We start from the raw sequence: 26,563 nt of genomic DNA on the forward strand, positions 1-26,563 counted from the left end.
AGTATTGCTAGAGGATGATTTTGCTTGGATGAAGGAGAATGCTTAAAGTCATCCTGAGCTCGCTTGACCTGAAGATAGCATGGAAAATTATGTTTGCTTGTATCTGATTCTTGACAGGAGTTGATTTCTCCCTGCATCTGAATTAGAGTAATCCTCAGACAAGTTTTTGCCTACCTCTGGAATTGGAAGATGGGAAGCTGTGGTACATGGGATGCTGTTCTTCCACACTAAAGGAGATGTTGCAGGTTTGAATGTGCTCTGCGCTGCCGAAATGGCACGGAGCTCCTGGGCCCTGTATCCAGCTTGTGAGCTCAGTTCACTGTGGTGAATTTTGCCAATCTAACCCTTGTTGTACTCGGAGCATAAATCAAATGGTAATTGTGCAAGAACTACTGGCATTGCTAGAATAGGAAGAGACGCGAATTCTTTCTGCTGCACTCAGATTCAGACTGGAATTGTCATTAGCTGCAGCATGATGCCTCCGCTTCAGCTTTTCAGGTACTGCCCGTGGGAGAGAGGTTTCGTTGGTACGCTGCGTGACGTGACCCTGATCCTGACATTTCTGTGGGCTCATGTAATGCAGCGTTCCTGCTCCCTCTTTGCTGTTTCACTTATTGCAGGTCCTCGGGAAGGACAGTGCAGGGCGATGGAGGAAGTACTGCAAGTCAACTGTTCTGTAATTGCAAAACAGATGATCTCCATTTTACAACTGGCCTTTTACATGTTCTTAATTCCCCATTGGGGTATATGTGTGGTGTTTCTCTCATATTTATTTCTGATGTGTCTGCAATTTTTCTAATAAAATGATGAAAGAGAAAGTTCAAATCAAGTCTGAAGGTGCAGATTACTGGTGTGGAAGTAGGAACTCACAAATAGAGAAATGCCAGAGCTGAATGTGGTTGCAAGATGTTCTTTCCCTTTAGATGTTTACCCTAAAATGTACTGTGGTTATGTTGTGGAGTGTTATTGCAATACTGTTATTTTTGCATTCAACTGTCTTCTATTTACCACTTTTCCTACATCTGTATTCTTTTAGAAATTTTCCTCCGTTCACGTGTGTGATTTAGAGCAGTTCTCAGAAACATTTTGTGCAGGTTGGAGTATGAGAATTAATGGCATGTGTGATGCTGTGATTTTTCCAAATTTCCAACTCTCATTAGAGGAAATGCTCCTGGCTTGCACGTGCTCTGTTCCACCAAACTATCACAAAGAAGTTGGAGCAGGTCTCAGGCTTCGTGTTCTCAGTTAGGCTCATTATTCAGTTTTGCTCTTTCTGGTGGATTCAAACCGCAGAGCCAAGGTTGCGACACAGACAAGGGTAGAGGTTATGGTACCATACCTCTGGTCGTTCTTTCATAACTTTGGGGAAGGAACTGGCTCGGGACATTGCTGTTTGGCTGGAGAAGAGCAAGGAAAAAGTCTGACTTTTGGCTTAATTTGGTATCCTGTGGTGGTACAAAAGCTGTGCAAGTTCTCTGCTCCTTGTGTGTCTGCTGTTCATGAAATTCAAAGCCACTGCCTTCATAGGATACCTGGTCACTCTGTAATTAGTCTCTGTCATTCCTCTAGATAGGTTGTTCCAGATTTCCGCTTTCTACAAAGTTCGGAGATACTGGTATTCAAGTCACTGCCTTTTTAAACAGTTTATTTTGAACCTGACCACTTGTATTCTTATATAGATATGATGTCAACATAATTTAGGAAAAAAAAAAGTTTTCTTTTCTGAAAACAATTTTTTGTAACAAAGATTAGAAATGAAATAGTTGTTATTGACATATCTATCTAAGCAGATAGCTGTGAAGAAGTCTAGATAAGATAAGGAATTCTGTGTACGAGAAGTTTGTCAAAGAGAAGTAGGGGAAGAGTTGAAGTTACATGTCAGAAACATATAGTACAGTAATAGTAATAAATGTGTTTTTATGACACTAAACTCAGTTTTAAAATATTGCTAGTTTTCCTCTAAGGTTTTTATCTTAGTCATTGTTTTATTTGAAATTTTTTTAGTCTTAATGGAAAACGATTGAGCTACCATGAAGGTAGCTTGAAGAATCCCAAGAAAAAATAAACAGGGATCTACCTTGCATAAATGTAAAAGCTTGAAATTTCAGGAGTTTCGTCTAGTTTAATTTTTTGATCATTGCTACCCAGTAGGGGTAGCATTTGAGCCAAGTTTCTAAGCAAAATGCAATTTTCAATCTTAGACGAAGAAGGGTAACTTTTCTGAAAAGCAGGTAAGGAATTTATGTCTTGAAACTTTTGTTTTGTTGAGACTGGAGACTGATCCATGGTGGCTTAGGTGGTAGCGTGGGCCTAGCTAGGGAGCTGCAGTGGGGCTTATTCTGGTTATTTCTTGATGGCATGATCCTGGCTGAAGGGCAGTGATAGTTAGTTGGAGAAGGTACAAATCAGATTTTGGTGGAGTTGGAAGTCCTGTGTTTCCAGAGGCTGTTCTTGTTTATGTTCTTGCCATTCTCAGCAAGGTGAAAGGGAGATCTGGCTGTAACCTGAGGAAGACTGCTGACTGCTTAGGTCACAGTAAAGAGGACTTGGTAAGTCACAGAGACAGCTTGCTGCTCTAGATTCAGGAAGGAACGTGATCTGTCAGTAATACTTGATAAAACCAAAGCTGGAAGCAGATTCATGATGAAGACTTCACCATGATTCATGGTGGATTATTTGGACAGTTGCACATAAAAACCATGATGTGCGTCATTCAGATAACGCACAGCAGTCAGAAATTCAGATTATGACTGTCAGACACTTCAGTAGAAGAATGTCTGTAGTTGGCAACTACTTTCCTTTCTTTTATGCTAGCTGGTCACAGCCAGAATTTCTGTGCTGAAAGTTTTGTGGCTTTTTGAAGTAGGTGGTCTCTGGGTAGGGAGTGATTCTTTGCTTTTTTGCAAAGGCAGGTCATTTTTGAGTAATAGCTGGGGAGCTCTGATAGCACATGTGGAGAGCAAAACCCCACATAGTTCCCCAGCAGTTGCTGTTAACGTCTAACAGGGAGGTAACACATCTTGTGATGTGCTGTTTTCCTGAGGGTGAGCTGAGCCTGTCTGGTTGAGGAGCACTTTCTGGTATTATAACAATCACTGAATTTCCAATAAGAGGGATCCCCATCAAGTGCTGTCCCTATCATTACTACAGTAGGTTGGATTTATCTGCTCTAAGACAGGCTTAAAGTGAGTGCTCATCAAGAACAAGATGTTTTTTTTTCCTTGGTTAAATTACAGTTTTCATTATCAAGTTTGAAAAAATTCTTTAGTGGAAAGATCACAGCTGCTGTAGAGGAGTGGATCCGGATCCATGAGTATAACTGCTGTTGTCTCTGTTGGAGTCTGTGCTGATTGTTCAGCAAAAGCCACTGTTTAATTACATTAGACTTGTTCTTCTAAGTTATCCAGATTCCTTACCAATACTCTGCAGACCTCAGAAAAATTGCTATTCTAGCTGAATATATATGGGCATCCTCTTTCTCCAGATACCATTGCTTTTGCATTATTTTCTCTTCTGTTGCTCCTAAGCACTGCAAGAGACTCCTTGAGAGGGGATTGGTTTTGCCCGTCACTGGCGAATCAGGGTGTCTTTCCAACAAGGCACTCATGAGACTTACAGTGACTTTGATCTCAGAAGTAGTTTCCTTGGATATTTTTCCATTTTTGGGGTCTGGGAAGATTCAGGTGTTCCATATTAGCCGTGATGCCTGCTCACCTGTTTCACATTTTGTTATTCCCTTGTATTTTGGAAATGATGTGGGTTTTGTTGCTGTACTCTACAGTCAAAGCAGGTTTGTGTTCAAAATGATTGTGAGTAAATGGGAAAATTTCCCAACATTGAGAAGAGAAATGATGATTGCTGAAAATAAACTGGTCTGTGGGAGGTCAGGTATTCCAAACCTGCTGTTTAGTCCACTCCTCCGTTGTTTCTGTTCAGTTGCTGGTATTGCTTTGCAGCTGGAGGCAGCTTCTTACTCTAAATCTGCCTGAATGAAATATAATAATGCAGGACATTGCTTATTTCTAAAGTCTTACACTTACAAATGCGTAGTTTATGCCTGTTTTGAAGGGTTTTACTACCTGTGAATAACACTAGTGAAATCCAAAGTACTGCTCTTGTTCTTAGCAGATCTCCCTTTGTCAGGTACCTTAATATTAAATGCTGATACAGTCTCAAGCTGTATGCTGCAAAATGTAATGCTCCTGTGGGGTATGTTTGGACATTGTGGATTTCTAGGTGAAATTTGTATGAAAATGAGTTATTTGTCCATTATATTTGTGCTTGTTTGTTTGTTTGGGGTTGGTTTTTTTTGCATTTGTTTTGTAAATGGCAGTGTAGTTGTAACTCAAAATGTTGTTTTCAAGCTTATTAAACCTTCCATAAGGATTTTCTGCAGAAAGTGCCCTTGCTTAGTTTTATCCTAAATGCTGCAGCTTCTGTTGACAGCCTCTTCTCTCACTGATAACAAGTTTTTAACCCCCATCCTGAGGAAGACCCGCACCATGATCCTGCGATTGCTTGGTTACTGCTGGGGGGGCTCCCTGTGGTTATTGTATCGGGCTGATGTACACCAGTGTCAGGATTGAGCCCGTCCGCTTGATCTGACTCCCTCTTACTGCATAAGGCAAAGGGTCTGCTGCCACATCACAAGAACAACTCTGCCTGTGATTTTTTTGAGAGACCGACCTGCTTTCCATGAGCTGAGCAAGCCTTTGCAGTGTTTTGACGGGCATGTCCTGAATTCACTAGATGGTACTTCTAATTCCATACCCTTCAAATTATCTTTAAAACTGCCAAGTTATGTGCAAAGGTTGCTGTAAAAAGTTACGGCAGAGTATAAAACTCAGTTTTCTTTTCAAATGGTCACTGTCCAATATATTTTACTACTGACTTTTCCTGCAGTGTTCTTTACCTCCATACATACTCATATACATTTGCTACTGCATGATGCAAATGAAATATTTTAAAGTAAGTAAATTACATAAGATGGAACGAACCTGTAACAGCACATAAGGCTTCAGTGTGGTATGTTATGACAGTTTAACAGAATTGAGGTATCTTGGTAATATGGTTTTTTTTTTTCTTTTTTCAAGAATGCAACCTAAAAGTCAATACAAGGTATTTAAAATATGTTTCTACCACAGTTTTTCCAAAAAAGAGGGTTGTGTGGTGATATAAAATGATGACTTTAAAACAATGATAAGATGATTATATAGCAATGAGAATTTATTAGTTTCCTTTATATTTCCACTTTTAATTTCTCGGATTTGTAGCAGTGTAGGACTTTTGGATGCAAATTTTATGGTTTGAAACATTTGCTCAATGAAAATGCTTTTAAATACGTGTTTTATACATCATTGTAGATGTATTAATGAGAATTTAATTCTGTTATTTACAGAAGTGCTGGTGGTGTCAATCTGAGAATATAATTTAACCTTTCTTTTCTGTGTGGTTTATGAAACAGTATCCCTACAACACGGAATATATGGCTGTCTTCTAAGACACAACAAATGCTGACAGAGTTTTAATTTGTTATTGAGCTATAGAAAATAGCTTTTATCTGGGATAAATTATCCTCTAAATGAATACTAGAAAAAACTCCAAGCTCATACAGCTTTAAGTGATACACAACTATAGTTTTAAGAACTATGATTGCCTTTTGAAAGAGGTGGTAAGACGTTTGCACTGGGAGGGTGCCTACAGCACTCATCAAAGCACGTGATAACTGTGTTGGTTTGCAGTTAAAAGATCTCACTGAGGATTCTTTGGCTTTGGTTCATCTGGTTTTCCTCTTATGTTGTTAGTATCAAAGACCATTTAATAGGTTTAGCAAACATTCCCTGAACTGGATAATCAGCATGCTTATTGTTAACTTTCTTCTTGGGGACCCCAAAGCACAAAACGTTTCGGTTTTTTTTTTTGTTGTTGTTTTGTTTTAGTTTGGTTTTTTTAAATTACAAAACTTCCTGAGAATAGACAAAACAGTAGGCAAAGTCCTAAATTTTTATTTTGTATCTGCTTGATTTTCTTTTCAATGTTCAAAACTGTAATAACTCCATAACATCCCTGCTGTATAATTTTTATTAGTAATTTTATATTTCTGAAATTCTTTAAGTGTCTGTTTATTTGTTGCATATTGAGAGGACCATTTGTCAGCAGTGATAGAATGCTAGTTGTCTAAGACTATGGCGTGATAATAATCCAGAAAGACCTAAATTACATAAACTGTTTCTGTATCCTGCTCATTGAGAATTGTATCCAGTTTAACTTTCAAAAGGACAGAAACAATGAAGCAGTAAAAATTATCAGCTGTTGGTAATTTCTGGCTTCTCTCAAAACGTTAACATGATTTTAAAAGAATCATCATGTGGCTGTATAATATTTATGTTAAAGCATGTAAAACATAAATATCTTGTGAAAAAGTAGGCAATTTTTTTTTTGCTTAATGATTTGTCAGCATTACATTTTAAAAAATCATAGCCTGTAGGATTCTAAGATGCATATTTTACTAATGTTTTGTAGCTGAACTGTACCTTTAGATGCTGATTGTCTTAGTATTGTGTCTGTAAAATGATATTTTGGGTTCGTTTACCTAAAACGACTAGTGTATTATAAGAGACGTCATCCTTTATTAGACATCACTGAATTCACAAGAAAGCATTCCTGAGACAGTGGAAATGGACACAGAATGAATGTATTTTTGAGCGGGCATCTGGAAATAAAGGTGTGGGAATGAATTCATGTTAGTCTTCTATGTCTTTTTTGTATGTGGTTGTCAGTAAATAGAACAATTTTAGTAAAACATCAGCTGGCCTCTTCCAGCTGCCCTTTTATTAGACTGCAAAACCCCAGGAGAGTAGCTAAGATGCAGCTCTCCTGAGAACATGACAAAGGTCAAAGCCTTTAAAATGCTGCAAGACTTGGGAAAAAAACATCTTTTCAAAGCTGCCTTAAGTATGTCTAAATATCTCCTTAATAAACATGGCAAACATTTATTTGGGAAAAGTGAGTAACGAAACTATTGCACAATGTAAGAATAAATATTAGAAGGCAGTTAAGGAAGTTGTGTTAATCAGATTGCTTCACTAGCTAACCACTTCTAACCCTGTAATTTTGCAAGAGCAAAGGTGCCTCTTGCTGTGCAATTAACTGATTTATTAACAGGAGAGTGGGTTGGCTGCTGGCTGCCCTGATAGTCTCAGAAGGGGTTGCAGCTATCTCCTGCGTTAATGCTAAGCCAGCGTGCTCCAACCAGGGTGGAAGGATGGTCATTCTTTGTCCTCTCCAGCCAGCAGCTCCAAAGGCACCTGTAGAAATGGTGATTAAGTTGCTGTGGGCCCAGTTTGCCTGGACGCAAGCAAAAAAGTCTTTTGATACTGAGAAGAATCTGTGGACAGATGTTCTTTTGCAGATTCAGCTGTGCTGCTTGAATAGGCTGCTAGCCCAAACCCTTGATCGCTTCTCTTGACTGGAAGCATGAGTGTAACAACTTTCTGACGTATTTTCAAGGAGGACCGGAGTAACTCAAATGCGCTGAGTCGCTTGGTCTTTGCTAGCTTTAGCTGCCTTGGGGTAGGGAGCTCTCACAGGGGCAGCTGTGGCTGGCATGAGTAGCTGGCAGGCAGCAACACAGCTGTACGCGAAGTGCCTCCATCCACATCCTTACTGCCTTTGCGGCTGCAATTAAAGATCTGATGATACGGCCTTGTCTGCGTTCCCGAGTAATGCCAGCTCAGCATCAGCTGGCCGAGGCCCACATCTGCAGTCAGCGCCGACCTTGAAGATCTCGTCAGAGCTGAGCTGCCTCTGCTGCCCTTGCTGCACTGACACTGTGCAGAGCAAAAGCCAGCTAGGACTTGTGTCAGCCCAGTGAGCTGGGGCTTGTGCTCCTCGTAACGAGATCGTTCTGACCAGGTTTCACCCCTTGTGCCCTCATCTGCTGCTGGCCACGCGCAAAATCTGTGTTGGTGGTTTCCGCTTAGCAATAGCGGAACGCAGACGAGTCCTAGGGGGAACCCTATTTTTACCTGCCCGAAACTCTGAGGAAATGAGTATTCGTGCATAGTTGTTTGTACTAGAAGATTAAGAGCGGTACTGGGAGGTCTAGGGGCAGCTGTAGGCTGATGTCAGTTATAGATGACATCGTTAACGTTTTCACATATGTCAATAAGCAGAGATTAAACAAGCATAAACATAAATTAGCCGTTAAGCACTGTGATCTAGACCATGGTTCATAGGACACAATTAATTTGTACACTGAGGAGTTACTTGAGTCGCTAAGTCTTATACTGTAGTTGTCTTGGAATTAGGTTTGATTTACAGTAATGCTATAGGAGCCAGTAAGTGAGGATTAAATTAAAATGTTTTTAGTGTAATTTGCTCTGACTTTGGATTTCGTTATAGTAGTTGAATTATGTAAGCAGTGGATTAAGTTTGTTTAGATTTCTGAATCTCTTTGCCTTCAAGAAGTGGCATCTAGTCTGTAATTCCCTTCAGCAGGACTCAATAGAGGGACATAATTTCACCCATACCTGTGGTGTAAGTACAGGGTGAACGGTTTTATCATGGTTTTATGATCACTACCAGGCTGTGACTAAGCTTATCGTGGGACTAAGCATAATATTCAACTCCACTGCAGTCACCTTGTGTGTCTGACTGTGTCTATGTTATGTCCAGAGAGCTTGTATTTATGTGCATGGGTTGTGCCTTTCCACCACCTGAGCTCCTTCTAGTTCTGCTTCAATCCAACATTAAAAAAAAATCTTTCACACAAAAAATAATAATATAATGAAATAACTGAAGACTTGTTATTTGCTGTTGCCATGGCTTTAGGATGGAAATTGATGCTCATTTAAGTCATATGATATAGATAGCAGCTTTACCGAGGGAAGCGAGTCATGCCCGTGCCAGTGAGGACTGGCTTCTTCAGTGGCCTTTAGGCAGACAGATGCATAGCAGGATTTGCTTCCAAGCATTTAGGCATTTTGTGTTTAAGTATGACTTTGATGCTTTAAAGTGATTCTAAATGTTATTGTAAGTGCTATGAGACCTTTGAAATAACTGTCTTTAACTACCACTTTGTAATTTGCTATCTGAAAGTGTCTTTCATTGAAATGTGGCACCTTCTTGTCAAAAAAAAGTGCAAAAATCTTCAAAGATGTGGATTGACTTGCATCTGGTTCTCACTGTAAGTCTTTAAATTGGCTAATAGAGTTCACAGCTGATCTACAGCAACTGAAAAGAGCAAAATGTGAAAGGAATAGACTAGAATAGCTTCTGCTAACAACAGCGGAGTGATTAAAAGTATTTAGAAAGGATTTATTTCAGAAGTAGTGGTCCTTAGAAAGAGTTGGCACCCCCACCCCCCCCGCACCCCCTCCCCAGTTCTTAATTTTGGATATCTATGGGCAATTACTAGGTCCCTTTCCTTATTCTTAGATGGAAGCTTGCTTTGGTGTCTGTTAAAGCCTATTTAGAGTATGAACATCAGTGTGAAGATGATGGTATTAGCCATGGTCGACACAGCATTTCTTCATACTCCTGGAATGTGATCTTAGTGTGTAATATACTGTAAATAAGACAATCTTAGAAAATAATTATTTTTGACTCTCGAAATAATAAAAGTGCTGTGTGTCAGTATGCATGCAGCAGCGAAGGACTCGTCCTCTTGGCCTGGTGCTCCTATTTTGCGTGTTGTCCATTTCATGGTAGCACTGGGTGATTGGTAGGCCTGGATTTTTTTGCTGCTCTTGTTGCTGCAGTGCAGCCCTTCCTGTTGTCCAGTGACTCTTGGTGGGCTTTTACTGGATCCAGTGGTGTCTTGTGTGAGCCTGAGGACAGTCACTGGGTTCTACATATTGCTGTGGTGGAATAGGGAGCTATGGCACTTGGATGTGTCATCAAGTGGCATTTTTAATCACTCTCTAAAAAGATGCATCTGATACTACTTCCATCGCCAGGACCTAAAGGCATTATGCCATGGGAAGGTTAAATGTGAGAGCAGTCGGTTTAATTCTAATTACATGTTGAGGTACATGCATTGTGCCGGTGGTGTGCACAGTGCTTTGCAGATACGGATTTTTAAGTACTGTACAAGATCATTTTATTCCATTCCTCTTGACCAAGATGTTCAAGAAAAGAATGGTCTAGACAGTTTGTCCAGTATTGTTTGGGCCTGTCTCACTTATAACAGCGTTCAGGTATGCAGTCAAGGAGTGTTAGGTCCCGTGGTTCTCCAGCAGTAATGCTGTAGGAATTAGAGGAAAAAAGACTGCTCACTTCATAGTAACACCGTTTCCCTTGCTGAGCAGGCTAAGCAGCAGGAAGAACTAGTGCAACCCAAGTTCAAAGCCATAGTTAAAGTTTTAATTTAATATGTGGAAATGTCAGTGCATTAGGTAAAGATAAATGTCTTAAATCAAAGGTCAACATCAAAGTGTTGATGTTACTCAGAAAAGGCTTTAAACACGAACAAGAGCAAAAAATTGAGCCATCTGATGCCTTTATCTGTAATCATGCAGTTACGCACATGTATCGTGGTACCAGCTATGAAACACAGGCCAAAAAAATAAACAATTTTGCTACATCTGTACATTTATTACAGTAGCGCTAACTGATGTACCATGGTCTTCTGCATTAAAGCTACTATGGCCTTCCTGTTTTCAGTGAATCTACAAGGCCACAAAATAATTTAATTGGCAGCTCTCTAAGCAAATGTGCGAAGACTCAGCTGCAGGAAAACAGCAACACTCCTACAGCCAGTCAAGGGATGTGAGAAGGGATCTGTCAGATCAGATACTTTTGATAAGTTCAGAGGAATTAATTGTGATTTTATTCTCATTAGATACTCTTGACTAGCATAGCGTTAATATCATCTCAAAGTCTTAAAGTAATGCATTGCTGTAGAGAAAAATATATAATAGTATATATCTGTATTTGCATAATACGTATATTTGTATAAAAACATGTCTAAAATATATTGAGTATTTATTTTAAGATACTACAGAGGCAAACTGTTCAGAAACCTTAAAGGAGATATCTGACCTTTTTTTTCTCAAAAACCACAGGGACTGTATGTCTTAATTTCTGTGGATAAGTTCTCTTTGTCTTGCAGTCTCTTTCTCAAACCTAGAAGCTTTCTTCAAGGGCAGTTTGAAGGTTCTGGATATTTATCCAGAATTTCCAAACATCTGCAGTCTGCTCTGAGGAGCAGTTTCAGCTGCACTGCTGACTATTTGGCAATCTCAAGCGTGCTTGCTGTGCGTGTTCAATCAGGCTCTACAGCGCATGCCTGGAAACTCCACGTTTCCAGTAAACATTGGATGGAGCTGTGTGTGCATGGTATGCTCTAACAGCCTGAAGCGCTGGACTCGCTGAACCCATAGTACTTTCTACATAAACACAAATTCTGGATAGGACTGCTGCAACTCTGCCAAAAATCCCAGATCTTTGAACAAAGTTTTCCAAGGCCTTCAGTTTTTCCAAAGGCTTGGCTTCTACATCTGTGCCTTGACCATGAAAGAATAGTCAGATTTTTTTTTTTTTTTTCCCAAACACACTAAGCATTCATCTGCCAAACCCCCTTATGAGGTTTTCAAATGCCAAGCATTTGTGGACAGTTTTTCCTAGATACCTCTGTGTTTATATATATATTACATCTTTACCTGCTCGGGTATAAAATAAACTATTACAGTAAATGCTCCATTCTTAATTGTCTAATTTTTTTTTGTTTGTTTTCAACAGGCAGAAATACTCAGTGTGCTCAGTCACAAAAACATCATTCAGTTCTACGGAGCTGTCATTGAACCTCCAAATTATGGCATAGTTACAGGTAAGGATTTTTGTCTGACCTTCGTCTTGATTCTGTAAAACTCTAGTGTTACAATTTAGTGGCTTTACTGAATTTCAGTGTTTTGCTAACTGTTCTGGGCTTCTTTGAACGCTGGGGTGCTTGGCACAACCTGCCTCAATATAACTGGGAGTGCTGGAGGTGGGAACCGGGCTGGGAGCATGGCTGGGAGCAGCACAGAGGTAGGTGGAGCCTGAGGCATTGTTAGTGCAGAAACTCAGCACTCCTTTAAATAGAAGCTTTCACTGTATTCTCGAACCCTGTTCTGTGAATTGCTTTTCCATTTTAACTGATGTGTGACAGAAGTAGAGGTTTTCATGCTATGAAATTCTGGCAAGTGAGAAGGGGCAGCTCAGAGTGTGCTCAGAGCAAAGCTGCACCATGAGTTCTGCCTGTGTTGAAAATAGGAGAATCTGCATTGGGAACTTTCCAGCTGTGGGAAGAGCTTGAAATAGAGTCAAAGGTTTATTAGACACCATAAGACAACTCCCTTTATTCACTGGGAACTAGATTTCATTCGTTCTGGCATTCCTAGAATTGTGTGGAGGTGGAGTTTTATGGTTTTGTTTTGGTTTTGTTTTTTTTTTTTTATCACCACTTTAAGCTTCCTTCCCTTATCTTGGGAATTGGTCCAGATATAAAATTACATTACACTGCAGATAGTGGTAGCAAATAAACCCAAAGCAAAGCAATCTCCAATCTGCTGAAACAAGTGTTTGGAGGGGTATAAACCATGAAAGCGTGGACTAGGAGGCATGTTCTGGCATGTCTGTAACACTTCAGAGAGTTTGATGTGAAGAGTGGTCTTCGCATGGGGCAGAGTCTAATACCAGTTTGAAATGCTGCCATTCAGGTTTTTATTTGTTCTCAGATGGTGGACAGAAGCTGTGAAAATTCAGTTACCTGTCTCTTAGAGGTCCAGTTATCACGGTAGATGGCAGTGTAATCCGGTGGGAGCGCATCCGAGATACAGCACTCTTCAGAGCCCGGGGAGCTTTACCTACTGGAGTGCCAGCCTCCTGGAGGTCACGGTGTTGCAACCGACACTCCAGAGGTGCATGGGGGTGACCAAATCTACACCACTCAGAGGATGCACTGGTGACAGCATATAGACAGTAACTTGAATACCTTCTTGAAGCAATAAAAATAACAGAAAGCTAATAAATCAAGTAATGTGATTTTACTATAATTTATAACATAAGTGTAATAAGTGCATACCAGCAAGCAGAGTAACAAGGGAGATGTGTAATCAACAACTCAGGATGATGTCTGGATCAGAAAGTTCTCGGTTTGATCTCACAAAAGGTCAGTGTTCGGAGGACGTTTGACCTACTTGCCAGTCACAGGACAGAGCAGCTGAAGTAGTTCATTATGTCATTGGGAACAGGGACTCTTTAACCATCTGTGAGAAAGAGGCTATACTGCATAGTCCAACCACTTTGTAACTTGAGGAGCTCCGATTCCACCCTGGATAAAGAAAAAAAGCTTTTTTTTTTTTTTTTAACATACTGCGTTGGTTTTCCCTGCAACTTCCAAGGAGACTGGAGTCTTGTGAGTTGAAAGAGAAGCAAGGCTCTGTTTCCCCACACCATTTTTAAATGAGGGAATAGCTACTGAGAAAAGAAACATCAGTTGAGCCTGAAATATTTATTAGAGGGATTTTCACTACATGATTTTCTGGATGTCTTTCAGTGTTGCAGACTTAATCCTGTGTTTAGTCAGAGATCCATTTCTTGTGAGGGAAAATCCCAAACAAGAAGAGATTCTGAGAAACTAGTGTTTCTTCAGAGTGATGGAGATGAGAGCATTCAGCCAAGCATTGGCATGCACCGAGCATTAGCTGCACGTAACGTCTTATGTGGGATTGTCAGAGTTCTCTGAGAAGCAATCTGCATCTGCAGTCGAAACACGTTTCCCTGCTGGGATGTATGTCAGTGTTATAACTGATCACCCCGCCCAGTGAGCTGCTAACATGGATCACGCGATTCTAGATGTCACTGGCTGTCTCTGTCAACAGCAGTCTTGATGCTTAGCTTTCAGATCTGATTTTTGACCACAGCTGCCTCCTCCCAAAAGGTTCTCAGAGCTTGTGCCCCGTTTCTGCACAGAAACATGTGGTGTATCCCACAGCCCATGACAGAGTGGGTCCAGTCAGGCATTCAGAGCTTTTTTTTTTTTTCTAAAGCAAATACCTCTTTTCCATTGTTGACAGAAAATTATCTTTGCAATATGATTTCCAAATCTATAATCTCCTGTGGGACAATAAATATGTAGAAGAAATACTAAAGGATCAAGCTTTGTTGATTGAAGCTTGCTTGCCTCTGTTCACACAGAGTGGCAAAGGGCTCGGGGAGCGGAGTTGTCCTTGACCCTGGTGGATCAAATTGTGCATCGTAAAGGCATGCGAAACGTGCAGCCAACCTATTCCTGAAGAATCCATTTATAAGACAGATGATGACATCATGGGTAAAAAAAGCTTATGTTTCAATTGAGGAAATGTGCAGGTCAGCAGCTTACTCCTCTTTCGGTGACATCAGAAGCAACATTTCTGTCTCCTGCAGAGGGTCCTTTCAGCAGGAGGTCCTGCTGTAATGATCCAAAACTGACTTGCCACTTGTGTTTACTTTCAAGGGACTTCCTGTTTTCTCCCTCTTTCCTTTCATTTAGCACTGGAATCTTCTCCCATGGCCTACCACATTTCTAGGCTGCAGATTCAGGCTTCTCTTGGAGTTTCCTTCTTCATGCAGTAATCTCCCAGCGGTTTTTATTTCCTTGATGAGGAGCATTGTTTATTTTTGATGCATTTAGCCTATCATGTATCATTCATTAATATTATTATTAACAACAATATGGATATATTTTATGTAGTCTTAGAGGGAATGATTTTGTGACTCTCTTGAAATGGCTGAAATTAGGCATTTCAATTGGATACCAGCTGGTTTGCCCCCTTAGATATGCAGATTTTGGGAGTTTTGTAAGTAGGCTTTAAACTCTGCAGACTGCCTGAGGAGCACACTGAACAGCCTTGGGAGAGAGGGGCAAAAGGCTTGAAGTTGCTTCTTACATCCTCCAGGTCTTTGAAGGCTGTACTGTCAGGGCAACTGAATAGAAGAAAATGTGTCAGGTGCTTCAGCTCACAAACCTCGTGTTGTGTTTTTGGTGAAACATGAATGAATACTAAATAAGCACAAAGCTTATTCAATGAATCCTAAGCAAAGGAGCCTTGAGAGTGCTGAGCATGACCTGCAGCACATGGAAATCTGGCCTACTTACCTCGGGGTTAGACCGCTAGTTTCATTCTTCCATTTTTTTTCATTAACATTTATGGTTTGATCAGCTGCTCTTTTCCTCCATGGGGAAATAAGAAAATAAAATTTTAATTTCCCTTTCTACTTGCAAACCCTTTCTTCCTAACAGATCATTGTACATTTAGTATCTAGTTCTACCTTTTTTTCAAAACAAAAAAAAATAATTATCCTTTGTTATGGGACATCATTTATATGCAGTACTGCTCACCAGTGGGGAATATCCTCTTTCTTGGGAAACAATAAGAAGGATCTGATACCACCAAACTCAGCTGTTTGGCTTACCACCATTTCCATGTGGGCTGTAAAGTCACAAATGGACCAAATTGTTTAGTTACGTTACCATTTCCACACAGTTCTCTCCCTCAGCAAAACTGTCCTTCAAAAATCTTTAAAAAGTAAATAATCCCCAGAACCTTTTACTCTGGAATTTGAGCTGCTTTGCCTGACCTCTAATGCCTTTTCATTTTAGTGCCAGTTCTTATATTTGATTTTACTTTTTCCCCCCCCTTAGTAGATTATGTCTGTGTTGTGGTAGCCTATTCCGACTATCCCTCTCCTACTATGCTACTAACAGTATTAGCTATTAGCTGAACTTAAATTCCTTGTCATTAAGCCAGAGGTTGACTGCTTTCAGGAACTGGCAGAATTTCCATTAGATCTTTCAATGTAGGTGCACTGTTTAAAAATGTTGTATGTGTTTGTTGTTGTTTTTTAACAGAGTATGCTTCTGCTGGCTCACTGTTTGATTACATTAATAGTAACAAAAGTGAAGAGATGGATATGGATCATATCATGACCTGGGCAACTGACATAGCTAAAGGTAAGTGAGACCAGTGGTGCTTTACTATCGTACGGAGTCAGCAAAGTGTACGGCTGGAGATGCTTTTCCTATGAAGTCAGGAAAGCTGTCTTCTACTTCCTTATTGAAAATGTTAAAAAAAAAAACCACCCCAAAACAACAAAAAAAAACCCCCTTGTTCACTCTGCTTTTTAATATGTTCCGTGGTTGTTTTGAATCCAAAATAATTTCTGGAGTGAAAATGGCTTCTACGAGCCAATTTTACTTCTGGTTTGCCCATAAGTCCCTAGAGGATAATTTTGCTGGTGTAGAGTAATTATGAGGTAAAGTGCATAATTATCCTTACATTTAATTTGAATTGGTACATTTAATGAAGCTAAGAGCTTGTTCTCAGCAAACATACTGACATTATTCATATAAGAAAATAGAACAAGCTGTTTGTCCTTTGTGTTCTCTGTGACCACACAAGAATTAGTGTAAACTAATGAATGAATAGTAAATTCCTATCTTGACTTCCCTGTGTAGACAACACCTTACAGAAAATAACTAAATATGATGTTAAAAAGCATTAACATATCCATATAGATATTCTGAGAGATACAAAGCTTTGCTTAGTGTTTTTTACTGAGAGGAGATTATAGGAACCTTTGCTTCTCCTGCAGCATATCAATATGGTGTACAGGTATGCCAGCTCTTAATGAAGACAAGTAATGGAAACCAGAAACATGACTGCTGCTAAGTGATGGCCATGCTTAGCCTGCCTAACTAGACTGTTCCCTTGTTTTCTGTAGGAATGCACTATTTACACATGGAAGCTCCAGTCAAAGTAATCCACAGGGATCTGAAGTCCAGGAATGGTAAAGTAGCAAAACACTGAAACCCTCTGCATTTACTATTACCTGTTATTGTAGCATTTAAATCTGTACCTGAGCTTTGTCAAAATGCAGAAATAACCAGTGCCTTCACTGTCATCAGGCTACACTAGGAGTTGTTGAGGCAGAGAAGAGTCTGTTCTCTCCTCCCCATCCTGAGCCTGTCTGAGTTTCATTATAGTCCCTGACATAATTTAGAGCACTGTGGAGGGCTCTTACAAGTTGTGTCTTGCTGACCATGATTGTACCCATCTTATCAGCTGTCAGACATTGCCTGGACACTCCTCACTTCCTTTTTTCTATTTGGAAAGGTTGAGCACCATGAAAGGCTGGCAGACACCAGGCACAATAGACTGGATAGGGCCTGTTGTCTCTTATCTGAAAATCTTGTCTTTACTGCGGTCTATTCTGAGATTTGACAGATGCTCATGCTTTTGAGTAATTTGCTGCCCTGGTTACTCTGCACTTGGCAGTTGGTGACCGTTTGTGAAATTTGCTGAACATTGCCTTTTTAAGGGAAACTTTCACTACTAGTAGTGGGACAGGAGAGACACAGATTTGAATAATGCACACAGGGAGATAATAGTCAAGAAAAGTCTGCATCTCACCTCAGTTTTAAGTTTTCTCCTTTTTTTAAGTGAGTTTTCAGAGAGAGTTTCTTGTTAAGCCTAGCTACACTGGGGAGAACAGAGTTTATCTGTATTTTCGCTATAGCTGTGATGCTGTTTTTGAACTCAGTAAGGCCTGAAAGAGTTTGCATTTGTTCAGAGGCTTGTTCTCTAAAGCTTCTCAAAGAAACCAGGACAGTTGTGCCTGTTCAGATGCTGTCTCACCATAGGATAATTTTTCTTGATAAAATGTAAAGTCCTTTGCTATGCAAATGTATTGTGTTTATTTTTAATAGCATTCTTGTAACCTATTGGTTTTTTTTCATTTTCAGTTGTTATAGCTGCTGATGGCGTGTTAAAGGTATGAACACTTTAAATATTTGTGGAGAGGTGCTGCTGGTTGACTCGGATGTTTTGATGCCTAATGAATAAAGTTGATACTCTAATATCTGTCTATTTTTTATTTATTTTTGCCAGATCTGTGATTTTGGTGCCTCAAGGTTCCACTCCCATACAACACACATGTCGTTAGTGGGCACTTTTCCATGGATGGCCCCAGAAGTTATCCAAAGTCTCCCAGTGTCTGAAACATGTGACACATACTCATACGGAGTGGTGAGTGCCTGTCATTTCCCTATGCATAGTAGCAGATCTGTAGTACGGTGGAATTCGTGTGATGCAAGAACAATTCTAAATAAGGACAACAAAAAAATACCATACTTTCTTTCAAGACTGACCCATAATTTATAATTACATACTTGAAAATGATAGGAAGAACAGTGTTTTGCGTGGTTAGTAAGATCCTTATCTGATTAGATTAAAGCATGCCGGTGTGGGAAGGGCGTGCTTTACCACAAGTATTCAACATATGTCCAGAGGCTTGCAGGAGCCACTGGACAATCTGCATCATGAATATTTGCTTGTGTTCTTTAGTGAAACAGAAGAGAAAAAGGTTGTGTTGCAGTAAATGTATAACAGCATGAACTGATTAGGATTCCACTTTCCATAAAATGGAATGTCACTGATTTTATATTAAAAGGTAAGCCAGTTCTCCATGCATAATTTTTTCAAAAGAGGCTGCTATCATTAGCTGTGAGAATAGAGACTGTGCCTCCTCTGGAGGCAGAGGCCCCATCTAAAAATAGAGAAAAGGCCAGCGTGGCTTTGCTGTTTTTCTGAAGGGGAAGCAATTAGTTATAGTTCATCAGAATGTCAGGTTTGCAGGTACAATAATGTGAATTATTTCACTCTGTCCACAGTGAAACTTTAATTTGTTTTCGCTCTGCAATACCAAATAGGCCAAAAATAGCCCTACTGGTCAGATCAGTTGTGTGCCCAGCTCCGTAGCCTTTCTCTGACAGAGAGCAGTAATGAATACTCTAGGGGGAAAAAAGAAGGGAAGTGGGGTTGCAGTTTCCATGCATATCTGTGTATTAACCATTTTGGCTTTTGGATTCAGTGGTGGGTGGCAGAATAAGAAAATCTTTTGGTGCCTGTTAAGTATTGCCTCTTTCTGTTTGAGGTATGGGAGGAGGCATATGTGAGGGAGACACTGTGGTTTTAAGCTAGAACCTATGGCTCTACATAGGTAAGCTGGTGTCCCAGTGGAAGATGATTTAAACTTTTTGTCAAACAGTTGTTTATAGAGAAAAAAAATCTGAGAGATGATGTGGTGTTGCTTACAAATGAAAGGTTGAAGGTTTGCAAGGAGAGAGAAAAAGCCTATATTAGCAGATTCAAAATCCTTGCTTGCTTAACTGAACTAGGTCACAAAAAGTAATAGAACATAAGCTGACAAGTGTAAATGTTAATGTAAACTTTCTGGAAGCAATCACGTATTACCTACTGAAGGGAAACATTCCTGTTTCAAAACAAAGCAAAACTGTTAGAGGAGAAATTCCAAACATGGTCTTATATCTCAAACTGCTCACATAGTCATCTTGGTGTGAATTGACTTGTAAGTATGTTCTAGAAGTGCGAGAAGGTTATCAGAGCCTTGGGAACAGTGTTGCACAGTTTATTTTTCCTTGTCCAAAAACTAAAGCTCCTTTGACAGTTCTGTGCTTGGAGGTAAAACTCAACTAACCTCTGTATGAAAACAGTTTGGTGTCATTAGAATATTTTAATGTGGTTACGGTGTATAGTGCTACTTTAGTATGCCTATTAATATTTGACCTACACTTTTTAATATATTATTTTTGAGTTGATGTGTTCTACTGTGGGTAGAAGCTTATGAGTTCGTAAGCACTTAGGAATTAATTAATCTTTTTATAACTCCAGTCTTGGAACACCATCATTTTCAGCGGAAATACAGGGGTAGAAATGAAGAATGGCAGTGGCCCAAGTTCTCTGTTGATGAAATTACTGACATAATAAGGTTATACCAGCAAGAAATTGTCCGAATATAACGCTGAAAGTTGGAAACTCCCTCTAAGTGCTAGACTATCAGAGAATTAGCTAGGAGACTGAAAACAAAAAAAATCTTAGAAAGGGTATTTTTGTCTCTTCAAATGATTATCATCTATCAAAACAAAATTTAAAGAATCCCTTTTCAAAGCGTAACACTTGCCGGCAGCTTTTGTGTTAGAGAGACAAATCTGCTTTTCTTCAGTTAAAGTCCTGTTAACAAAGAACAGAATCCTTTCAAATGTAAACCAGTAAGATACTAGGAATAGATATTCTGTTTGCAATATTTGTCGCCTTCCCCATTATTTTCTTCAATATCTTTTCTGCTATGTTTTTTTCCTGACTGGCTTTTCTTTCTACAAACCAATGTGTGATTTTAAATATTCTGCTTAAGGTGTGCAAGAGCTTTTTCCATGAAGTGTCAAAGTCTTTCTGCAGCCTTATAGGTCTGAGTTGCTCCTCAGCTGAAATGAATTTTCCTCTTTGTGAAGAGTTGCATACATGTTTATAGCTAACATCCAGATCAGTTTGTCCTTCTCTTGGTGGATGGTTAAATAGGTCCATATATTGTCTTTGAAATATATAGTAAATAATTTATAATACTCCCATGAAATACTAAAGCTAAATGTTCCAGGAGATATATTACAACACAAAGACAGATCTTGCACTTTCCTTCAGCTGTGCTGTGATTCTCTTTTCTAGTCCATTTCCAAATTCATACTCTAAACAACAGATACCAAGTGTTACAAGTGATGAACCCAGAAACTCACATCAGTAACAGTCTTGTGTCATTGCGTGTGTTGCTCAAAAACAATTCCTTGCTTTGCTTCCAGATATAATAGTGTGTATGGAATGGCAACGTTCACTCTAAAAGCTGTTTTGATATCATGAAGATACATGCTCAGAATATGTTATCCTGGCAAAATTGTTTGTAGTGCATGCAGTGTATATTTCTGTATCAGTATAAATGTGTTTAATCATGGAAAGCTTATGTGATGTATCTGAATGACTTTAATGCTTACAAGAACAAAAAGGTAAAACCATGTATTGGCTCTTGGTAGCACAGAGACTGCCATTAAATGTAGCAGCTGTTATGCTCCTAGCAATAGTTCGTACATTGCTGTAGCTATGAGAACATACGTTATTTATAGAGGGAATGTTGGCCAGCTCAAGGGGTTATCCCTTGCTCTCTTTGAAAAGAATTATGAGATCTTTAACTTCCACTTGGATCAATGCAGAGAAGAGTGACCTAATTTTCATGCCTAAGGGCAGCACCTCTAAGAGCACAACAGTTTCAGCTCATGCTGTACTTCTGCTAATTGTGGCTCCAGACCCTTATCTGTGAACGGTTTCCTACCAAGAGAAAACATTACTTTTTTTTCAGTGAAGATGTTCAGAGTGTTTACTTTTTCTCATATTACTCATTTGGATGTTCTCTATCCTATATGGCACTTTGAATCTGGGTTAGTTTTGCACTGGGATGGGGATGTGGGGGTTTTGTTGTTTCGGGTTTTTTTCCTTTTTGGTTGGTGTCGCATAGTTGACAGGATAAGAATTGAAATGCACAGCTGAGCTGACAGAAGTAAGTGTGTGAGCTTTTTGTGAAGACCATATAATTCTTATTCTCAGCTTCATGTATAGGATGAACATTCATACATTTGTCTCTCCTTTCTGTTTCTCTGTATTCAAAGAAGAGCCAAACATCTTTAGAGGCCACAGCTTACAAACCTTGCTTTGTTTTCCATCACTGTGTTTATCTTGGCTGTTTCTCTGTGAGCATGTAGGTTATCACAGAGATGTGATGTGGTCAGGAAGACGGGTGATCCTCACCATCAGAGATGGGAGGGGAAGTGAACCATGTCAGTCTCAATTAAATTACACCAGAAATGGAAGATAGATTGATTTCCATATGAGGTGAGCTGGGGAGCCAGTTCTGAAAATGAACAGAGTGTATCTCGCAATAAAGAGGCGAGGGTAAGTCAGGTTGAGGTGCTTTTTCTGCTGCTGAATGATCCTGGGGACAGGAAGAGACAAATGGGAATTCAGAAGATACCCATTTGCTGCTTTTAAAAAGACTGATAATGCAGTCATTCACCTTAGCTGAAGATTCAGGGTAGCTAATTCATGAGATGGGGTTGAAGCTCCTGTGAAACTGAAGATACAGATATGTCACTGTTGGGAAGGAAAGGCTTTATCTACACCATTGGTCTGAATAGGAGATTTGCATTGTTCTTAGAGCACTTTCTAAACCCCAAGGATTTCTGGCATCGCACCTTTTTGTCTTTTACTTCCTTCTACTATTAGTGAAAAATAAGGCATTAAGAAAAATTCTTCATCTTGTGTCAGATTGCTTTTTTTTCTCTTGAACTATATGCAATCTTGAAGTGTTTTAAGCTAGCGCTGTTGGTTTAGGAAGGCAGTGATCTGTACAGGCAGTGGATATAAACACTAAAGGTGTCATGATAAAGGAATTCAGTGCAAAATGTTCTGCACAAACTTATGTGCATGAATGAAACAAGACAACCCTTACAATTTACAGTCTTCTGAAAGAAAGGTAGCAGAGCTGTAGAGTTTTCCAGCTGAAGGCTCTTGGAAATATTTGACATGTATTTCATTATGTTCTTTACTTGGAAGATGTACTGAGATACTGCTCTGTGTGAAGTGCAAACTTGAGTTTCTTCTCTATGGTTTCCTTGTACAGCCATACAAATGAGGTGGTTCTGCAAGGCTGCTCAGCTGCGTGTTTGATTTGGTCCAGGGGTTTTGTTTTAACTGTCAGTTTTGTACACTACTTTTTTTTTTTTTTTGTCTAAAATACATGGGACTGCTGAATTATTTCCTTCTCTCACAGTTAACTTTCCTTTTCTACCAGTAGAGAGGTGATAATTGGAATTACAAATTGAGGTGCCTTTTTTTTTTTTTTTTCTTCTAAAAAGAATGAATTGAGGCAAACAGAAGAGTTGAATACCTCTGCAATAGCTTTCTCCATATATTTCTTATTCTCAGGAAAACTGCCCTTTTACGTATTTTTCCAAGATACCCTTAACTTTACTAACCAGTTTTCTGACTCAAGCAGAATTATTCAAATAGGTCTGTTGATGGAGTACCCTATTCACTTGATTAAAGGCCCAACTCTGCTTCAATGCATTTTTTTTTTTCTGCTTGAGCAGCATCTGCCAATATTCTTGCATTTTCTTTCTAGTTACTTTCATAGCTGTCCAGAATCCATTCAAAATGATGTAGCTGGAATAAGCCTGGGTACTAACTCAAATCGTGAGGCTATAGAGACTTGCATAAGGATCTTAATGCATTTGGTCAGATCCTACCTAAATTATGTCTTTTTTGTTGATATGCTTGGTATATGAGCAGAAGAAAAAGGTTGTGTGTACATATTTTTAACAAGATATGTATATGAAGATTCTGATATTAAAAAAAAAAGAAAAAAAAAGACACATACAAATGAAGGTACAAAATACCTGTTAATTTGGTTTAACTCCAAGATATAATCCCAGTGGCAGAAAACCAAGTTGGATTCATTGACTTGAAGCCTTTTTGGTGATGCTAAACTCTTTTCTACAGAGTAGCTTAGATTCTTGGGGACTGTATTACCAAAATGCTAAAAGCATGCAAAACTGGGAGATGTTTCTGTATCTAAGGACAGTGTGTCTATAGGATGTCAAGGAGAACAGAGTAATTTTCTATATGCTGTATATTGTTTAGTTTAACTTAATAACATACTTGGAGATAAACAACTACAGTTTTGCTTGCAAAATTATATTTAATATTTTCATAGGCATATCATAAGAGCAAAATACCTTTTGGATCATATTCTGACTACTGAGAAGCACTAGTTGCAATGATATAGAAATATTTTTTAAATGCAAAATGACTACAAAGCAAATGTGTCTAGTTGGGGCTGAGAAGGAGAGGAGGAGTTCACTGTCTTCTCAAGTCTCAACTGCCAAATGTGAACTTTAAAGCATACAAAGAAAGTAAAAAGCATTTTCCATGGCTCTCCCAAAATTGCAGGCATTAGACCCCACACAACCCAGTTTTTCATCTGGGCTTTTCTGTAGAGGAAAAAGCAGAAACATTCAAATTAATTTAGTGAGAGGATCTTGCACACAAACACTGGTCCAAGTTCCTGCAAATGGAAACTGGTTGCCTGATAATTGGATACAGAATAGTGCTGTATCAAGGTTTAATAATGTATTTAAAATACAAAGTACAGAAATAAAAATTCTTTTCTTTTTTTCTGTTCCAGGTTCTCTGGGAGATGCTAACAAGGGAGGTCCCCTTTAAAGGCTTGGAAGGATTACAAGTAGCTTGGCTTGTAGTGGAAAAAAACGAGGTAAGACTACGTTTCTACATTCAGGTACATAGATCAGAAAACAGTATTGGGGTTTTGCAAAAGACTTTTTCATCTTCTTCAAATTGAAAGTAAGTTCACGCGTATGGAAAGATTAGCAGTAGGAGCTAACACAAAGGGTCAAAGTGATGTTATTCCTCATGAATGGACCCTTTACATCTAATTGTTGCAGCTTCACGTCGTGATGCTGTAGATCAAAAATTGTACAAGTACTGTACTAGTTTCTCAGTCTCAATTGTAAAACCTAGGGGTTTGTTCTTAGTGATGAAAGAAGCCATTGCGTCCAAGGTAGGGGAACAGTTTAACTCCATCTCCTGCGTTTAGGACATCTTTTTACTGGCCGGGAGTTGATATATCTGTAAGAGACCTTCAGCTACTTCAACTTAACTCTCCCAGCAGGAGTCACTATAGTACAAGAAACTGCCGCTTAGATGAAAATTTCAAAAATAAAAGAAGAAAAAATAGTTTTAAAAAAAGAGAGAAATTACAGTTTTGCCACCTACGTTCAACACTACATTGAAGATGAGCTCCTCACTGGTATCGGCAAGGCTGTGGCATAGCTGCAAGCCTCCTCATGCAGAGTCTTTCCATTTCAAAAGCACTTCAGTGGTGTAAACACCGTTTGTACAGTGTCCCCAGCCTCGCTTTTCTTCTTCTTACAAATTGAGGCTTTCAGTTAGTTGGACATGTGAGCGTATATCTGAACACATAGTCCCTTGATATCAAAGACAGTTACTACATTTAAAAAACATTTAAAGTTGTGACTGTACCACACACAGACAAGCATGGAAATCCTTCACAAAGATGAAACCTCCTCTATCTAGACACAGCGGAAGCTTGGGAAACATTACAATGGCAAGGCAGTGGCTGTACAATACAGATTCCTATTATTCTACATAAACTGTTTCTCAAAATGCTTCAGAGTTAAACAGAGGAGTAAGGTTTCCTCCTCTTAGTTTAATAATTTTGTTGGTGGTGTTTTTTTTTTTCTCCTCTCTTTTTTTCTTCTGTTTGAGGACTGGATTAATTCTAGTGAGTGATACCGTGGTATGCCAATTACTTGGAAATGCTACACTAACAGTGTGAATATTAAGACTGTGGTCTTCTACAGCCTTTATCAGAGTAGGAGGCACAATGAGACTCTTTCTTGTAGTTCAGGAAAACCCTCATACATCAGTTTGAAGGAGGAATCATAAAGACTTCTATAAACAGTGTTTCTTTCTTATGCCTACCATGTGCAGTTTTGTGTAAGGGATACAGAGTGGCATTGGGAATGTTGTAAAGAGATATAGTCATACGCTGAAAGATGTCAGAGGGTACAACACACATTTCTTGATGGTTTTCCAGAGCAAGGAACTATATAAAATACAGTATGACCATAAATGTGGACATGATTACTATTTTACAGATGGCTGAAGAAACCTCAGGGGTGACATGTTCAGAGCCAGCTGTTTGTTTGCCAAGTACCACTAGCTGACAGCTACCATCTTCTTTGGAAGGTTGCCAGGGAGTTAGAGGACATAAACACTTGTTTCTGGCCATGACTTACGGAACATGCCCAGCATAAGCCTTGTAAAAGTCAACTGTGCTACTTTTCTTCATAGTTTCTGTGTCCCAAAGCAAGCGTGAGGGTCAGGTTCTGCTCTCAGTTCAATCTGTTGACATCTGTTCCAGTTCACAACAGAACTGAATCACTGTTGAGCTAGTCCTTCATTTTTTGTGCTGCAAGTCTCTTGTTAAAATCAGTGTGGGACTGAGGCCAAAGTGTAATTTCGTAGGGTGAAAAATCCCCCTTTGCAAAGCCTCAGTCCAACAAATGAAGTGGATTTTAATGATTCTGTATGGGATTTTTTTCACTCTCTGCATAATTTCACAGTTTTATTTTTATTCTGGTAGAGTTTCTATGTAATTGTATTTTTTTTTTTAATCCACAAAAGAAAGACATGAGAGTTCAGATTATGCGAGGCATGATCTCATAAAAAATTACCACTGGGAAACATCGTCTTTATTAAATACGACACTTTTGGAACCTGTTACCTCTATATTACATGAAAGATAACATTCTGCACAGGTGAGACACATATAAATAGTGATTGCAACTGATTTTCCACCTCCTGGAACAGTGAGGGTTACAGACAAATACTGTAGCAAGACTAGCCGGTGTATTTTTAGACTAATGACTCAACGAGAGATCAAGCACCAGTACAATTTGTTTATGCATTGTACGGATTTCTGTGTATTTCTTGCACAGAAAGCTTTGCACCTTAATATATTACATTATTTTAATAATCATATTCCTGTAGTGCCTTGGCTCTATATCTCATGTTTCCAGTTTTCATGGTGTTCAAGTGCT

At 39.2% G+C, this 26,563-nt stretch overlaps 1 protein-coding gene across 10 annotated transcripts in view; it reads left to right on the forward strand.

Annotated features, from left to right (window-relative positions):
• The window catches only part of MAP3K20 (mitogen-activated protein kinase kinase kinase 20), a 94,488-nt gene that overhangs the window by 19,210 nt on the left and 48,715 nt on the right, over window positions 1-26,563 (forward strand). For 9 of the 10 annotated variants that reach the window (XR_015258987.1, XR_015258988.1, XR_015258986.1 and 6 more), the window contains 6 exons: window positions 11,743-11,830; window positions 15,875-15,976; window positions 16,747-16,812; window positions 17,768-17,796; window positions 17,913-18,050; window positions 24,106-24,192. Coding sequence is in view for 7 of the 10 variants with exons in the window: in XM_086751513.1 (XP_086607639.1) it covers window positions 11,743-11,830; window positions 15,875-15,976; window positions 16,747-16,812; window positions 17,768-17,796; window positions 17,913-18,050; window positions 24,106-24,192 (510 nt within the window). In the remaining 3 variants the exon portion in view is untranslated. Of the gene's footprint in view, window positions 1-11,742; window positions 11,831-14,181; window positions 14,315-15,874; window positions 15,977-16,746; window positions 16,813-17,767; window positions 17,797-17,912; window positions 18,051-24,105; window positions 24,193-26,563 lie in introns of all 10 variants that reach the window. The other variant, XM_086751512.1, reaches the window with a different exon arrangement.

Source organism: Chlamydotis macqueenii, chromosome 6 (genome assembly GCF_036417535.1).
Source record: "Chlamydotis macqueenii isolate bChlMac1 chromosome 6, bChlMac1.mat, whole genome shotgun sequence".
NCBI classification, from domain to species: domain Eukaryota; kingdom Metazoa; phylum Chordata; class Aves; order Otidiformes; family Otididae; genus Chlamydotis; species Chlamydotis macqueenii.